The sequence below is a fragment of the Rhinopithecus roxellana genome, chromosome 19 (genome assembly GCF_007565055.1).
Source record: "Rhinopithecus roxellana isolate Shanxi Qingling chromosome 19, ASM756505v1, whole genome shotgun sequence".
Lineage (NCBI taxonomy): Eukaryota > Metazoa > Chordata > Mammalia > Primates > Cercopithecidae > Rhinopithecus > Rhinopithecus roxellana.
In genome coordinates this window covers 15,106,919-15,124,060 of record NC_044567.1, presented here as the reverse complement: position 1 = coordinate 15,124,060, position 17,142 = coordinate 15,106,919, and the positions used below count along the sequence as shown (strand labels likewise).

The following is a 17,142-nucleotide window of genomic DNA, read 5'->3' as shown; positions in this document are numbered from 1 at the left end:
CATTTAGGCCGTCTCACGTGGAAACAACAGAGACGTGGGTGCGGTGGCTCACGCCTGTAATCCCAGCATTTTGGGAGGCTGAGGTGGGAACATCACTTGAGGTCAGAAGTTTGAGACCAGCTTGGCCAACGTGGTGAAACCACATCTCTACTAAAAACACAAAATTCACTGAATGTGGTGGTGCATGCCTGTAATCCCTGTTACTTGGGAGGCTGAGGCAGGAAAATCGCTGAACCCGGGAGGCAGAGGTTGCAGTGAGCCGAGATTGCGCCACTGCACTCCAGCCTGGGCAATAGAGCAAGACTCCATCTCAAAAAAAAGAAAGGAAACAACAGAGAAGCTCCCAGCTGTGACCTTGCCCACTCCAGCCTTACCACCTGCATGCCAGTGTAGATGAGAGGGATGGATCGGAGAGCAAGGGTGGGTTTTAGGAATTCTTTTCCAGATCGAAGTTGGAAAGATGTAGATTACATTCCAGGTTGTGAAAAAGAGAAAATGTGGCTAGGCTGTATCTTGGGTGGGGGGTCTTCAGTGTTCTTCAGGACTTGATTTCCTGTCCTGTCCCCAGACGATGGATGCAGACCACTCTAAGTCCCCGGAGGGACTGCTGGGAGTCCTGGGCCACATGCTGTCCGGGAAGAGTCTGGACTTGCTGCTGGCTGCCGCTGCTGCCACTGGAAAGCTGAAATCCTTCGCCCGGAAATTCATCAAGTGAGGAAGGCCAAGCCCCTGACCCCAGGGCGTGCAGGGAGGCCGCGTGTTGGGAGGAGGTAGCAGGGTAGGAGTCAGGTACGGGTCTGGGTCTCATCCAGAGACCCACGGGCCTAGGCAGAGCATCCTGGCTGGAGATCTTGGAGGAAGGGCCTGTTCTTGCGACCTAAGTGTTCCTTTCTCTTCAGCTGAGGATGGAGTGGACATGTTTGGTAAAGGGATGAGGGTAAGGGTTGAGGTGTTGAACACTGGGCATGCTGGGCATGCAGGAATTCTGAGTATGCCCAGTTATTAATAAGGGGCTCTCAAATTCGGTTGCCTTTGGTTGTCCTGGAATTTGACATATATAAAACATGGTTCCATTCAGTGAGCCATTCTCTAGGCCTTGGAAATCTTCTAGCAATAAAAATCCTTCTGGCCGGGTGTGGTGGCTCACGCCTGTAATCCCAGCACTAAGGGAGGCCAAGGTGGGCGGATCACCTGAGGTCAGGAGTTGAAGACCAGCCTGGCCAACTTGGTGAAACCCTGTCTCTACTAAAAATATAAAAAATTAGCCAGGTGTGGTGGCGGGCATCTGTAATCCCAGCTACTTGGGAGACTGAGGCAGAAGAATTGCTTGAACGGAGGCAGCGGTTGCAGTGAGCGGAGATTGTGCCACTGTACTCCAGCCTGGGTAACAGAGCGAGACTCTATCTCAAAAAAAAAAAAAAAAGAAAAATCCTTCTTTTTCCTGTACCAATGTGTCTCATTTTAAGTTTAACCAGTAACTCAGACTCTCGCGACCACTCTCTGAGCATGTGTAGTCCCCAGCACCCAGCTACTGCTCAGCTCATGCCCTGGTTAATGCAACCTGTCTCCATTCCTTTCAGTTTGAATGAATTCACAACCTATGGCAGCGAAGAAAGCAGTAAGTCAGCCCTGCGCATCTGCAGGCCCAGTGGGCCCTGAGGAGGGGTGTGGCGGAGAGTGTGGGAGGGAGGAGGGCTCCAAGGCTCAACAGGGGGAGGCTGTGCTCCCTCCTCAGAGCCATGACCAATGGAAGCTTCCACAGAGCTTCAAAGTGGGTAATGCTGGAAAAGTATTCTTCCCAGACCATCCCTGTGTCTCCTTCCGCCCTCACCCCTTTATGACTTGGTTGGGTATGCCAGGAGAGGGTGCTGGGGGTCTTTGGTTTCAAGGAAGGGATGATGTTCCAGTTGAGACTCAAGAAAAGGATTCTGAGCCTCAGAGCTTTGAAGGAGCCACTTGGTCCCTGACCTTCCTAGAGACAAATCCCGATCCCTGTCGACCCAGACACGGACTCCCCCATGCCCTCGTCTGGGAGCTCAGCCTTCCTGTCCTTCCACAGCCAAACCGGCCTCCGTCCGGGCCCTGCTGTTTGACATCTCCTTCCTCATGCTGTGCCATGTGGCCCAGACCTATGGTTCAGAGGTGAGAGAGAGGGGAGCAACGAGGACGGGGGCTCAGGGGAAGAAGGTAACCCGGAACTCTCCCCACCTCACCGCCTGCGCCCCCACAGCCTCTCAGCCAGTTAGTTCTGTGGGCCTCAGAAACCAGGTGCCCACCCAGACGGCCCCTTCAGCCCCATGTTCACACTGACCACTAGGTGGCAGCATTGCCCCCCGTCTGGCTCCTTTAGACCAGTTCGTCCCCAGTCTTGGGGCTGGGCTGGAGCAGCAGCCTGGCGGGAAACGGTGCAGCCCCAGATCCAGCGCTGGCAGGCACCGCGCCATCCCCACTCGGCTGGTGCCCCCCTTCCCCTTTCCCAGGTGATTCTGTCCGAGTCGCGCACAGGAGCTGAGGTGCCCTTCTTCGAGACCTGGATGCAGACCTGCATGCCTGAGGAGGGCAAGATCCTGAACCCTGACCACCCCTGCTTCCGCCCCGACTCCACCAAAGTGGAGTCCCTGGTGGCCCTGCTCAACAACTCCTCGGAGATGAAGCTGGTGTCAGTGGCCCGGGCACCCACTCCAAGGGTGGCGGTGGGGGCAGGGTCAAGACCCTCTCCCCAAGCCCATCCCCTGCTCCTCTGTGCTGACTTCTCTGCACTCCCACAGGCAGATGAAGTGGCACGAGGCCTGTCTCAGCATCTCAGCCGCCATCTTGGAAATCCTCAATGCCTGGGAGAATGGGGTCCTGGCCTTCGAGTCCATCCAGGTAGCCCCGCCTTCCCAGCAGCCTTCGCTCCCCTGAGACACAGAGCCGGCCAGTGACGACTTGTTATATTTCGTAAGGGCAAAAAGACCTTTAATCCAGGAGCTCATGTTTTGATATCGATCTTTTGTGTAATTGTAGTCTTAGCCACTCCCTCTGGCCCAGGTAGCTCTGGGAAAATCAAACTTGTGTGGAGTGTGGCCCGGGACTCCACCCGCTGCACTTAGCTGCCCACAGAGGCTGAGAAGGTGATGGTGGTTCAGGAAAGGGAGATAGATGGTAGCCCATCACCTTTCCCTCTCCCCTAGAAAATCACTGATAACATCAAAGGGAAGGTATGCAGTCTGGCGGTGTGTGCTGTGGCTTGGCTTGTGGCCCACGTCCGGATGCTAGGGCTGGATGAGCGTGAGAAGTCACTGCAGATGATCCGCCAGCTGGCAGGGCCGCTGTTTAGTGAGAACACCCTGCAGTTCTACAATGAGAGGTCAGTAACCCACCTTCCCTTCTCAGACCCTACAAGTGTGTTGTGAGAAGTCAGCACATCCAATAACAAGCACCCTTCTCTTTTCTGACCTTCGCAAACACGCTGCTCGATCATTCGCTCACTCACTTTCCTATTCATGCATTCACTTACCTGACTCGGCAAACATGTACTGTGTCTCTGTGGCAGAAGCGTTTTATATGCCAGCACCTGCTGTGTGTCAGAAATGCAGACCCAAACAGGGTCTGCCCGCAGAGACTCAAGTTCTAGACAACTAGCTCCCAAAAGAAGAAAGCTGCATGACTGTCTAGGAGCTAGGAAACTGTAGATTTTACAGGCCATCCCCCACCCTCAGTTATCTCTTAGGACAGTTTCCTGCCCTGGCTCTTCAAGGGCTTGAAGGACTTCCGTGGTGACCAGCTACATTGAGTTCATTCACCCAACCAATAAGTTGTTTGCTTTTTTTATTGTAAAACACACATAAGATTTGCCATCTTAGCCATGTTGTTTAAGTGTGCTGTTCAGTAGTGTTAAGTATATTCACACTGTTGTGTAACAGGTCTTCAGAACTTTCTTCTTACATCTCTGAAACTCTGTACCCACTGAACAACAGCTTCCCATTTTCCCCTCCCTCCAGCTCCTGGTAACTACAATTTTGCTTTCTGTGTCTAGGAATTTGACTACTTGATACTTTTTTTTTTTTTTTTTTTTGAGACAAGGTCTTATTCTTGCCCAGCCCAGAGTGAGTTTCACTGCAGCCTCAAACTCCTGGGCTCAAGTGATCCTCTCGCCTCAGCCTCCCAAGTAACTGGGACTGCAGGCCCACAACCAGCTAATTTTTCTATTTTTTGTAGAGACAGGGTCTCATTATATTACCAGGTCTTGAACTCTGGGCCTCAAGTGATCCTCTCACTGTGGACTCCCAAAGTGCTGGGATTACAGGCGTGACCCACCACGCCCTGCTGAATTTGACTACTTTTTAGATGCCTCATTTAACTGGAATCATACAGTCCTTGCCTTTTCGTGATTGACTGACTTCACTCAGCGTGATGTCCTCAAAGCTCATCCATGTAGTAGCATGTGACAGGATGTCCTTCCTTTTTAAGGCTGAATAATACTCTGTTGTGGGCCAGGTGTGGTGGCTCATGCCTGCAATCCTAGCACTTTGGGAGGCCGAGGCGGGTGGATCACTTGAGGTCAGGAGTTTAAGGCCAGCCTGGCCAACATGGTGAAACCTTGTCTCTACTAAAAATACAAAAATGAGCAAGGAGTGGTGGCAGGCGCCTGTAATCCCAGCTACTTGGGAGGCTGAGACAGGAGAATCACTTGAATCCAGGAAGTGGAGGTTGCAGTGAGCCAAGATTGTGCCACTGCACTCCAGCCTGGGTGAAAGAGTGAGACTATCTCAAAAAACAAAACAAAAACAAAAACAAAACCTCTGTTGTGTAGCTATACCACATCTTGGTCCCTCCTCTGTCAATGGACACTTCACTTGCTTCCACCTTTGGGCTATAGTGAATAGTGCTGCTGTGAACATGGGTGTTTACCAGCCAATACGTTTTGGGTGTTGCCATGTCTTTATGGCAACGTTGAGGATGTCTTTATTTTATTTATTTATTTATTTGTTTGCTTGTTTATTTATTTATTTATTTATTTTTGAGACGGCATTTCGCTCTGTTGCCCAGGCTGGAGTGTTGTGGCCTGATCTCGGCTCACTGCAATCTCTGCCTCCTGGATTCAAGAGATTCTCCTGCCTCAGCCTCCTGAGTAGCCAGGATTACAGGCATGTGCCACCACACCCGGCTAATTTTTGTATTTTTAGTAGAGATGGGGTTTCACTATCTTGGCCAGGCTGGTCTCGAACTCCCGACCTCAGGTGATCTGCCAGCCTCAGCCTCCCAAAGTGCTGGGATTATAGGTGTGAGCCACTGCACCGGGCCTGAGGATGTCTTAATAGGGAGAAGGGGAAGCATTGAGCTGAATGAGGTTTGGAGGGTCTGGAAAAGCACATCTCGTTTTCTCCTTGCTTCCTTCTTTTTTCCTTTCTTCCCACATTTCCCTGCTACCTCCCCCCCACCCTACCAAATAGGGAACTCGTTCTGGTGTAACCCATTCTAAGCACCCTGAGTCCTATCTGGGTAAGGGGTAGTGGGAAGTCTGTGACTCCATTGTGCAGGTGGGAAAAGTGGCTCTAAAAGTCATAGCAACTTTCCGAGAGCCACCCTGCATTCCAGGAACGGTCAGCACTCAGCCTGGGTCGGTATTCACTTCCGAAGCCTCTTTCCACGAGAAAATTCCTGGATATACACTTTTATCTGCCCAGCTACCAGGGGCCGGGAAGAGTCCTGTGGGGCAGCCCTTGGGCCTCTCCTGGAAGGAACAGTTTATTTTGGGAGGAGGCCAGGGCTGGGCGGGGACCCCCAAGCACTCACCCCAGGAGGAAGTGATTGTGTTTATTATGTGGCAGGTTGGCAGGGCCCAGGCCTGGGGGATGGGGGAAGTTGGAGAATAAAAAAAAATGTGAATATCTGGCTGGAATGGCCAGGGGGAGGAAAGTCCCTGCCCAGTCCCTGTTTATAGGCTTTGTGTCCTCCAGGTGAGAGACCTGCCAGGAGCAGAGACAAAGCTAGGTCACCCCGGGGTGTACCCTCCCCCAGCACAGAACTGAGTTAATGCTCCAGGGAGATTTCTGTAACCCAAATCCAGGGGAAAGTCTGGCATGGCTGTTCCCTCCTCTGCCTCCCCACCCCACAGTGGCACCTGAGCCTCAGGTCCTCTCGGCCCTCTCCTAGGGTGGTGATCATGAACTCGATCCTGGAGCGCATGTGTGCTGACGTGCTGCAGCAGACAGCCACGCAGATCAAGTTTCCCTCCACCGGGGTGGACACAATGCCCTACTGGAACCTGCTGCCCCCCAAGCGGCCCATCAAGGAGGTGCTGACGGACATCTTTGCCAAAGTGCTGGAGAAGGGCTGGGTGGACAGCCGCTCCATCCACATCTTCGACACTCTGCTGCACATGGGCGGCGTCTACTGGTTCTGCAACAACCTGATTAAGGTACTTGGGCTGGAGTGGCTGTGGGCTGACATGGTCCTGTCCCCTGGCTCCCCACACCTGGCCTGGTCTGCCAGGCTTCCCTAAGAGGCTGCTGTGAACCAGGTGGCCTCCCCGGGATGCCTCGCCTCAGAGTTGCCTCCTTGGGGAGCTCTGGCCAGAGACTGGGATTCAGCCTGAGGGGCGGAACAACATCTGGAACCCTTCTGCGGGCCTTCCTGTACAGCCATGCTGGGGTGGCAGGGTGTCAGAGCCCCAGATCCCAGGCCCCCGGCTCCTGAACTGCCCCGCTTCCTGCACACCAGTGCTGGAGTGGTAGGGTGTCAGAGCCCCAGATCCCGGGCCCCCAGCTCCTGAACTGCCCCGCTTCCTGTGCACTAGGAGCTGCTGAAGGAGACGCGGAAGGAGCACGCGCTGCGGGCAGTGGAACTGCTCTACTCCATCTTCTGCCTGGACATGCAGCAAGTGACCCTGGTCCTGCTGGGCCACATCCTGCCTGGCCTGCTCACTGACTCCTCCAAGTGGCACAGCCTCATGGACCCCCCAGGCACTGCTCTTGCCAAGTAAGATTCTCTTCAGAGCTTGCCCTGCTCCTGCCACCCAGGGTCAGGCACTCCTCACCTAGTGCCACCCTGGGGTGACACAGAAAGCTCCGGGGTCGCCTCTCACTGTCCCCTTTTCTGGAACCCTTTGCCAGGCTGGCCGTATGGTGTGCCCTCAGTTCCTACTCCTCCCACAAGGGACAGGCATCCACCCGCCAAAAGAAGAGACACCGTGAAGACATCGAGGTAGGCCCCCACCTCCCACTGCCCCCGCCGGCTTCACTTGTTCACTGGTTTGTTCAGCATTTCCTGAGGATTCCCCAGGCAAAGGGAAGCAGATGTACCCCCTGCCCTTGGGGCAGCTGTGCCCGGGCATGATTGGTCAGGAATCTGCATGGGTGATCTGTGTGCCTGCCCATGGGCACAAAGGGTCTGTAGGATTGTGGGAGGGGTTGAGCAGAGAGGGACTGAGTCCCTGCTGGCCATGCTGACCTCACTCAAATCGGAGCTCCAGCTCTTTTCCCTGACAGCTGGAAGCTGGGGGGTTTAGGAGTGTGTAACAGTGACTCTCACACCCTCTAGGACTATATCAGCCTCTTTCCCCTGGACGATGTGCAGCCTTCGAAGTTGATGCGACTGCTGAGCTCCAATGAGGATGATGCCAACATCCTTTCAAGCCCCAGTGAGTGTGTGGGCTGGCGGCACGCCGCTCCCGTTCCTGGGAATTCATTCCCCGATGTTGCCACTCTGCCGCTGCCCCAGCTGCGGGCATCTTTGCAGCTGGTCAGAGAGGGTGTGGCAGGGACCTGCTGTTTTAGCCCCCAGGCGGGTGCTCTGTGTCTTGCCCCTAGGGAAGAGGTTGCTGTTCTCACTCCCTGAGGGTTGAAGCTCCTCTGCCCAGGTCCAGCCCAGCCCACAGCTGTTCCCCCATGCCCCTCTCCCCCCGCACCCCGCAACCCTCCTGCCCCCTCCCTTACCCCAGGGTTGAGGGGATGACAAGCTACCCAAGTGAGTTCATCGCCTCAGGCACAGCCTGTGCCATTGACTCACCAGCTCTGACCTTCCTTCCTTCCCCCGAACATGCCCGGAGAGGCCCGGGCTGGGACTTGGGACTACTCCCCACCTTCCTGCCTAAAGAGCACAGCCCCCCACCCCTCTCTTCCCTGGAGGGCATCCTTCTCACTGTCCTCTCCTCCCTGCCAAACTTACTGCAAAGGGCTCCTTCTGTGGCATTTTTCCTGTTTCCAGAGATTTCTCCTGAGCCTGAACTTTTCTCTGAAGGCTTTTAGGGACTAGGGGACAAATAATACACTTGATCAGAAGAAAAATGCTCCAGCTGCAAGTGCTGTGACCTTTAGTGACTGAGCCAGCCCCCATCTGGGTCTCCTCATCTGTAAATGGGGGTTGTGAGGAGTAAGTGGCTTAGGAAGTACCAAGACCGGCCCCTGGCGCTGTGTGCTCGCCACACGTTAGTTTTTCTCTCTCATCTCTATTGGGATCTCTCTGTATCCGAGGCCCCTCTGTGCCTTTTTTTTGTTTTGTTTTGTTTTTGAGTTGGAGTCTCCCTCTCTTGTCCAGAGGGAGTGCAGTGATGTGATCTCAGCTCACTGCAACCTCCGCCTCCTGGGTTGAGCAGTTTTTCTGTCTGAGCCTCCTGAATCGCTGGGACTGCAGGCGCCTGCCACAACGCCCAGCTAATTTTTGTGTTTTTAGTAGAGACGGGGTTTCACCATATTAGTCAGGCTGGTCTCGAACTCCTGAACTCAGGTGATCTACCCACCTTGGCCTCCCAAAGTGCTGGGATTACAGGCATGAACCACCGCGCTCAGCCTGTTTTTTTGAGACAGGGTTTTGCTCTGTTGCTCATGCTGGAGTGCAGTGACACCATCTTGGCTCACTGCAGCCTTGTTCTCCTAGGCTCAAGCAGTCTGCCTCAGCCTCCCAAGGAGCTGGCACTACAGGCTTTAGCACCATGCCCAGCTAATTTTTGTATTTTTTGTAGAGATGGGGTCTCGCTAGTTGCCAAGGTTGGTCTCGAACTCCTGGGCTCAAGCAATCCTCCTGCCTTGGCCTCCCAAAATGCTGGGATTACAGGTGTGAGCCACTGCACCCAGCCTCCCTCTGTGCTCTTGATCTCACGGTTTTCTCTGGGCTTTCCATGTACCAGTTACCTCCTGATGGGTGAAGGTCGGGTGGGGGCATCCCCAGGGAGCGCCGCTTTTGCACTCAGCAGGCTGTTTCCCAGCGCTCCATCTGCTCCGTCCCACAGCAGACCGGTCCATGAGCAGCTCCCTCTCAGCCTCTCAGCTCCACACGGTCAACATGCGGGACCCTCTGAACCGAGTCCTGGGTAAGTTCCCTACCCCTGCTGCTGAACCTGGGGCTAAGCTGGATGAGTCCCTCTCCTCATGGAGGCTGGGCGACCTTGTCAGCTGGAAAGGGCCTCATGGTGCCCCTCCCTTCTCCCTCCATGCCCCTCATTGCTGGCTGTCCTGGCTCCCAGGCTCCTGTCTAGTTCCTCTCCTCCCCTCCCCGGTTGCCTTTCCTATTTTCTCTCTCTGACACCCCGTTTTGGGGACATGCTCAGCATGTATTTCTTTTCCCTTTTCAATCCCACCTTCTCCCAGAGTGTGACCTCACCCCCTCTCATGGAACTCCCTCCTGTCACTCTCCACAGCCAACCTCTTCCTGCTTATCTCCTCCATCCTGGGGTCACGCACCGCTGGCCCCCACACCCAGTTCGTGCAGTGGTTCATGGAGGAGTGTGTGGACTGCCTGGAGCAGGGTGGCCGTGGCAGTGTCCTGCAGTTCATGCCCTTCACCACCGTGAGTACCACCTTCCTGGCTCTCCTGCTGGTGCTGGGGCCTCGGCGCAGCCCTTGGAGCAGGGAGGGGCCTCCTTCCCCCTGGGACAGCACGCCTACCACCAGCCATCCAGCAAGCAGCATCTCTGTCTGTGGCAGGTGTCGGAACTGGTGAAGGTGTCAGCCATGTCCAGCCCCAAGGTGGTTCTGGCCATCACGGACCTCAGCCTGCCCCTGGGCCGCCAGGTGGCTGCTAAAGCCATTGCTGCACTCTGAGGGGCTTGACATGGCCGCAGTGGGGGCTAGGGGCTGGGGACTGGCGCAGCCCCAGGCGCCTCCAAGGGGAACAGTGAGGAAAGATGAGGCATCGTGGCTCACATCCGCTCCACATGGTGCAAGAGCCTCTGGCAGCTTCCAGTTCCCCGCTCCTGACTCCTGACCTCCAGGATGTCTCCTGGTTTCCTCTTTCGAAATTTCCTCTCCGTCTGCCAGCACCTGAGGAGTGTGAGCAGTCTGGACCACAAGCCCAGTGGTCACCCCGGTGTGCGCCCACCCCAGCCCAGGAGTAGTCTTACCTCTGAGGAACTTTCTAGACGCAGAGTGAGTGTGTGTGTGTGTGTGTGTGTGTGTGTGTATGTTTTGTAATATGTGAGGGAAACCTATCTTTGTTCATGTGTAAATAAAGCTCCTCGTGGATCCCTTTGCGACTGTGGGTGCTGTTGGTGTCAGTGTCACCCGGGGCAGGGCACAGTGCTCTCTCCCTGGACTGTCTGTGCTGTGGCCGGGGAAAGCTCACTCCTGTGGTGAGGAGGAAGAGGAAGAGGTGCAGAGGTGGCAGGGCTCAGGGTCCTATGTGGACTTGCTCAGCTAAGGAAGGGCCAGGGGAAAGCAGCTTCCCTTCCTTGGAGCCAAGTTGGCCGGCCTGCTGCCCCCTCCCGCAAAGCCAGCTGTACCCTGAAAGGGGAGAGGCTTTGGCTCAGGGCCCCACAGTGCTGGGGCAGGGTGGCCTGCTCTGCTGTCTCCCGAACCTGGCCCAACCCTACCCACACTCTGACTAGCCTGGGATTTGACTAGCCTGGGGGATGGGAAGCGGGGGGATGAGGGCCGGACCTTCCTTTAACCCTTCCTTGCCTGCCTCACACATCTCCGAGCCCCTAGATGGATGACTCCGAGCTGGCAGTGGACACTTCTGACCCTGCTTTCCGAGGAGCCACAGGCTGGGGAGGTGGGAGGGACCGAGGAGCTGAGGAGGACAAGGCTTGGGCAGATAGTGGACTGGGGGCTGGTGGGGGTACCCCAAAGCCACACAGGAGTCTTTGGCTGCAGGCAGGCCTCACACCTGCGGTGTGGTCGCTGGCCCCCCTACTTGCCACAGCTCCGCACCCTTCTGTGCTGTGAGCTTAGCGCTCTTCAGCTTACGGGGCTGCTGTAAGCAGGAAGTGACGAGCTGGGGCAAGTGCAGAGACTAAGCCTGAGGAGGAGAGAAACTCCAACTTGATGGATGGGCTCAAGTTTATGGAAGATGGTAAATGACAAGCCTGGTACAGATGCTCAGCACTCCCTGGCTTCATCTTGTCTGGCTGTGTCTGGCCTGTTAAGCCCACCTGGACCCCATGCCCTCTTCCTTTCCGGGTTCCCACGGTCCCAGTGCCTCTGTCTTCCTTGCGCGGCTGTGGCTGCTCATTCCACATCTGCCTTGTTCCCTGCTGTGTCCCCAGCACTTAGCCCAGCGTCTGTACAGAGTGGGTGCTCAGATAAATATGTGCTAATGGAATGAATGTCAGACGAACTTGAGAGCCTTCCCCCTTCTCCCTGGACCTCCTCCCCGACCTCCCTCAGGCCTCTCCCACCCTTCAGCCACCTCCCCAGCCCCTGACCAGGCACCAGCTGGACTCAAGAAGGAGGAAGGACATGACTGGAGGCAAACACTTTATTATCCTGAAGTTTGGTTACAATGCGACAGTGGAGGGGACACTGGTGAGTTGGGGGTGAAGAGGTGGAGGGTGACAGTCGAGCTTCCTTTCACACACACGCCTGACATCATTCCTCCTGTCTGCTCCCTCCCACATCCCCAGTCCCCGTCCAGCAAGGCAAATGTCCAGGCACCTGCCCAGCCCTAAAAAGAGTCATAGTCTTGACCCTCATGGGGGCAGGGCAGGTGTCCCGAGGGCACCCAGAAAAACAGGAGACACGTCGGTGATGCCTGAGTTCCTCATGCGGGGAGTCAAACCATGTCCCAGAAGTCTTAAGAAGAAAAACGAGATTCCCCAGCAAGTTCGTGGGACCCCAGGGTCATGCGTGCCAGCTCTGGCTGCCTCTGCTTGTCCAGGGACCTCACACCCAAAGGGATCGAGGGGTCGCTGTGCAGTCGGCTGAGGCCAGAGTGAGGGGTGCAAGGACCCAGATGGGGAACACTGCTGTTTAAATATTAAACAGGGATTTCTTGTCTCCCACGTGGGAGACCTGATACTCTCAAGGGCCCCAGGTGGGGACCCTCGGGACCAGGGGCTTACTGTGGCTCATCCCAGTGCCCACTGCAGAGCCAGGGCTGGGGAGCAGTCACAGTAATAAATACTTGGTATTTACCTATCTACCTCCCAGTCCAGGGGATGGGAGGACAGGAGCTTTTTCTCACTGCTACAGGCAGGAGAATGAAACTCAGAAATGCAGGGAAGGACACAGAGGCCTGGGCTTCGTTCTGCTCTTCCCTGTCTTTAAATATGAGGCTTAAATAGGCATAAATATTAAATAAAGATAAATACATGGGATGGGGAGGGCTTGGCTCAGGACTGGGCAAGGTGGCGTAGAACGCGGTACGCTAGCTCCAGGAAGCGCTGCAGATGGGAGGCAACCAGGACGCCTCCCGCCCGGCGCTGGAAGGCAGAGGTGAAGGCTGGCATGGCACCCTGGGTGGGCTGCAGGGCAGGGGCCATTCCCAGGTCTTCCATCTGTAGAGGAAAGCTGCGATCAGTGGCTGGGCCCTGCTGAGTGGGCGTCATTACAAATGAGGAAATGCTGGGGGCTGACAGCATGGACAGGGCCCATACACAGGCCCGACTGCGGTGCCCGGAATGCCAGCATGACCTTGGCCACCCTGCCCAACAAGGCTCACCTGCTGCCAGATGGTGGTGGCAAAGTCGGCAATATCCAGCTGCAGTGTATCCAAGGTGGGGCCCAACTCAGGGGAGATCCCTTCCAGGGCCTGCAGGAGCCCCTGGTAGAGGAATAGGCCACTATGGAGTTGGCTCAAGCAGCCTGTCTGGGAGACAGAGCGGAAGAGTTAGGGGGTGCTGCCTGAGACCCTCCCATCAGGCCCCCGGCTTGGAGCCTGGAGACCTGGGGGAGCCCATGGGTGTCCCTCCTCTCCTTTCCCCTCCTCATCAGCCTTATCCTCTCCTGACACTCACCAGCTGCAGGGCCTGGCTGGGGCAGCTGCTTAGGGGAGCCCAGGGGATGCCCAGAGAGTGTCTAAGCAGCACCAGCTCCTCGGGGTGGCACAGCTTGTAGGTGGCACACTGGGGATGGAAGGATGCAGAGTGAGACTCGCCGTGGCCAGGTTGCCGCTCCTCCTTCCCTGGTCCTCCCCGATTCTCTGGTCTTTCCCCTCCCTCCATGTCTTGCCAGGCTGTTCAGTTCCTCTCTGCCCTGCACCCCCACCCTCTGATCTCACAGCGGCTCTTGCCCCTTCTCCTGAATGTGATGCCTCCACTCCCATCCCAGCCAGCCCTCCCGAGCACTGTCCCCACCAGGGTCCTCCTCCCTAAGTCGCTTCCCAGCCTTCCCCAGCTCCACCGCTCCTAATATGCTCCCACGTCCCTTCCTGAGGATGTCGGCCCACAGTTCCATCCCCCTTAGCTCTCCCCACTGGGCTTCCCGCTACAGCCCTCTCGCCTGCCTCACTCACCAGCTTCTCCTGCAGCGCGGCACCATCGCCCTGGATCTTCCTTACTTGCTCTAAGCACTTGAGCAGGAAGCTCTGGGGCAGGGAGCTGGCAGGGTCTAGGGGGGTGGCTTCCTGTACTGTCCAGAGTGCGCTGTGCCACAGCAGCAGCTGCAGGGCTGGGGACAGAGCGGGCTCAGGAGACATGCTGTTCCCTACCACCTGAGGCCCTCTCGGGGACACTGGGTGCCTTTAATCCCCGTTCCCAGAACGGGGATCCCCAGCCCCTCTGTCACACCAGCCTCCCTCCCATGCCAGGGCAGGCAGCTCTCCCATCCTGGGCCAAGACACTCACCCATCAGCTTCACGGGGCTCTGGGCGGCAGGTACAGCCATGGGTCTGGGTGGGGCTGGGCTGCAGGCTCCGGGCTGTTTTGGGGCCCAGCTCCAGGGGGGCCTTTATACATAACCCCACGGAGGCCTGGGAGGAAATTACCTGGGGCCACGACTAAGACTTAGTAATAACTTCCCAGGATTTATGCAAATTTGGTGTCCAAGACAATGCAGGGGGGTTGGAACAAAAAGCTGTTTGCGAAAGTTTTGTGAAATTGTGGAATCTCTGATACTTCTTTGACGTCGCCTTGCCCCCCTCAAACTCCCTTCCTCCCGCTGCCCCGCCCAGGCCTGAATGGCCCCAGGGTGTTTGAACAGAACAGCTGAACAAAGGCTGAGCCGCTGGTAGACGCCTGGAGGCGGCAGCAGCCTGTAGGGAAGTGGCAGCTGAGTGGGGTCTCCCTCTGCTCTGGCAGACTTGGGGGGGCAGTGTCCTTTGCCCCTCTCCTTTGGGATTCTCAAGCCTGCCCCCGAAGCCCCCACATTCTAAGAGAGAAAGAAACTGGTTGCCCCCATTCCTACCCCCAAACTCTCCAGAGGCTGCCTGTCTGGGTGACCTCCTGAGGGTCCCTACCTGAGATAAGGATATTGGGTCTTGGCTGCAGTGCCCACCCCACACTTGGATAGGCACCATCGAAAGTTCCAGGCTGTCCTGACCCAAGCTGATTAGCTGGGAACTCCCCCAGAAACCCTCCTGACCCCATGACTCATTCAGTTAAGCCCCTGGAATCCCAGTAGAGCCCAGAGGAAACCGGATGTCTGTCCCAAATGAGGCAAGACCCTTCTAGGAGATTTTTTCACCTGACCTTCACCTCCTCGTGCACGACCCTGACAGCAGGGTCCCCAAGGGCTTTGGAACTGAGGGATTGGGACACGTGACTTCCCTGGCCATTTACCTTGAAGTGGACATGGGCTGGGCTGAGAGGGGGAAACTGTCCCCATCTTCTCATCCTAGAACCATGCAACATTCACGCTGGAAGGGACCTTGGAGTTGATTCCAGCCCTGTGAACTGTGCCAGGGAAGGAAGTGGCTTTGCCCAAGGTCATGGTAAGCGACAGAATTACAGCCTGGGCCCCTGGCTCAGGCCTGAACATTTTCTTTTTCTTTTTTTTTTTCAGATGGAGTCTCGCTCTGTCGCCCAGGCTGGAGTGCAGTGGTGCAATCTCGGCTCACTGCAAGCTCCACCTCCCGGGTTCACGCCATTCTCCTGCCTCAACCTCCCGAGAGGCTGGGACTACAGGCGCCCGCCACCACACCAGGCTAATGTTTTGTATTTTTAGTAGAGACGGGGTTTCACCATGTTAGCCAGGATGGTCTCGATCTGCTGACCTCATGATCCGCCCATCTCGGCCTCCCAAAGTGCTGAGATTACAGGCGTGAGTCACTGTGCCCAGCCTAGGCCTGAACATTTTCTACAGGCCACGGGGCCTGCCTGGGACAATCTAACTGACCACACCCAAGACTGTCACTTTCTGTCCTAATTTACCTCAGCCTGCCAAGAAACAGACATCTCTGGATGGTGGACGTGGTGACTAGGTGGGGCCATCTCTGGTGCTTGGGGGCCCCCTGGTGGTCACCACTGGCAGGGACATCACCTGCTGATCCGCTTACACGCTGTCATCTGGTCCCCTGTCCTGCAGCTCCGCCTCAGTTCCATGGCTCAGCACCTTGCAGTGATGGGGCCCAGTTCAGTGCCCAGCTCCCTGGGAGTAGAGGGTGGGTTTTTGTTGTTGTTTTTGTTGTTTGTTTTTTTGAGACTGAGTTTTGCTCGTTGCCCAGGCTGGAGTGCAATGGCACGATCTCGGCTCACTACAACCTCTGCCTCCCTGGTTCAAGTGATTTTCCTGCCTCAGCCTCCTAAGTAGCTGGGATTACAGGCATGCACCACCATGCTCATCTAATTTTGTATTTTTAGTAGAGGTGGGATTTCACCATGTTGGTCAGGCTGGTCTCAAACTCCTGACCTCAGGTGATCCACCCACCTCAACCTCCCAAAGTGCTGGGATTACAGGCATGAGCCACTGCCCCTGGCCTTGAGGGTGGGTTTTTAATAGGACCATGGAAGGCAGGAGCTCCACATTCTTAAACATGTTGCCTGGCAACCATTGCATCGCATACCTCTTACACGTCAGGCACTTTTTTTTTTTTTTTTTTTTTTTTTTTAAGACAGAGTTTGGCTCTTGTTGCCCAGGCTGGAGTGGCTGGAGTGCAATGGCGCCATCTCGGCTCACTGCAACCTCCGCCTCTGGGTTCAAGCGATTCTCCTGCCTCAGCCTCCTGAGTAGCTTGGATTATAGGCATGTGCCACCACTGCCACCACAGCCAGCTACCTTTGCATTTTTAGTAAAGATGGGATTTCTCCATGTTGGTCAGGCTGGTCTCGAACTCCTGACCTTAGGTGATCTGCCCGCTTCGGCCTCCCAAAGTGCTGGGATTACAGTCATGAGCCACTGTGTCGGCACATTTTATTACACTTTTGTCCATTTTATTTGTGGGGGGAAACAGGGTCTCACTCTGTCCCCCAGCCTAGAGTGCCGTGGTGCAATCACAGCTCACCGCAGTCTCCACCTCCTGGGCTCCAGTGATCCTCCCACTTTAGCCTCCTGAGTAGCTGGGACCACAGGCACAGACCACCACGCTTGGTTAATTTTTGTATTTTTTTTTTTTTTTTTTTTTTTTGCAGAGAGGGGGTTTCACCAGGTTGCCCAGGCTGGTCTCTAACTGGGCTCAAGCCATCCACCCGCCTTGACTTCCCAAAGTGCTAGGATTACAGGTGTACAACCAACTGGTGGATTGTAGCCAAGGGAGGGCCTCAGAGAAGTGAAAAAACTTGTTCAAGATCACAGAACTAGCTGGTGGCTGAGCCAGGTAGGATTTGCAGTTAGCTCATCTTCTCAAGCCCCTGCTGTTTCTGTGATACTACTTTCCTGTCAAGAAAGCTGTACATCTTGAATAATGGCTCAATCCAGACTTCAGCCCCACATGGGGGAGAATAAAGACCAAACAGAGCAAGGGCTCATTACCACCAGCCATGATACATGGAGCTGAGCTGGACCGGAGGCTCAGAAGCCACAGTGATCTGACAGGGGGCAGGCTCCAGAGACCCCCGTTAGTCATCCTTCC

At 55.7% G+C, this 17,142-nt stretch overlaps 2 protein-coding genes and 1 non-coding gene across 8 annotated transcripts in view; 2 read left to right on the top strand and 1 right to left on the bottom strand.

The window, feature by feature from the left end:
- The window catches only part of MED24 (mediator complex subunit 24), a 35,363-nt gene extending 24,913 nt beyond the window's left edge, over positions 1-10,450 (top strand). For 3 of the 4 annotated variants that reach the window (XM_010354498.1, XM_010354496.1, XM_030922758.1), the window contains 13 exons: positions 569-711; positions 1,581-1,618; positions 2,060-2,142; positions 2,481-2,659; positions 2,769-2,868; positions 3,174-3,349; positions 6,139-6,403; positions 6,782-6,963; positions 7,098-7,188; positions 7,525-7,624; positions 9,212-9,292; positions 9,620-9,768; positions 9,906-10,450. In XM_010354498.1, the coding sequence (XP_010352800.1) occupies positions 569-711; positions 1,581-1,618; positions 2,060-2,142; positions 2,481-2,659; positions 2,769-2,868; positions 3,174-3,349; positions 6,139-6,403; positions 6,782-6,963; positions 7,098-7,188; positions 7,525-7,624; positions 9,212-9,292; positions 9,620-9,768; positions 9,906-10,022 (1,704 nt within the window). In that variant the 3' untranslated portion in view covers positions 10,023-10,450. The remainder of the gene's footprint in view (positions 1-568; positions 712-1,580; positions 1,619-2,059; positions 2,143-2,480; positions 2,660-2,768; positions 2,869-3,173; positions 3,350-6,138; positions 6,404-6,781; positions 6,964-7,097; positions 7,189-7,524; positions 7,625-9,211; positions 9,293-9,619; positions 9,769-9,905) is intronic. The other variant, XM_030922757.1, reaches the window with a different exon arrangement.
- Positions 1,880-1,983, top strand: LOC115895077. The gene has a single exon (XR_004055273.1). It is a non-coding gene; the product is annotated as a small nucleolar RNA SNORD124 (small nucleolar RNA).
- A 1,212-nt stretch (positions 10,451-11,662) lies between the features above and the next one.
- CSF3 (colony stimulating factor 3) lies at positions 11,663-14,135 on the bottom strand. 3 transcript variants are annotated; one of them, XM_010354499.2, is made up of 5 exons: positions 13,982-14,067; positions 13,651-13,805; positions 13,154-13,261; positions 12,859-13,005; positions 11,663-12,694 (listed from the first exon to the last, which is right to left on the bottom strand). In XM_010354499.2, the coding sequence occupies exons 1-5, from the start codon at positions 14,019-14,021 to the stop codon at positions 12,530-12,532; spliced, it is 615 nt and encodes a 204-aa protein (XP_010352801.1). In that variant the 5' UTR covers positions 14,022-14,067; the 3' UTR covers positions 11,663-12,529. The 3 variants fall into 3 exon arrangements, with proteins under 3 accessions (XP_010352801.1, XP_010352802.1, XP_030779427.1); XM_010354500.1 differs by lacking the exon at positions 13,154-13,261 and having other exon boundaries at positions 13,982-14,135; XM_030923567.1 differs by lacking the exon at positions 13,154-13,261 and having other exon boundaries at positions 13,651-14,119.
- Positions 14,136-17,142: the final 3,007 nt, after the last annotated feature.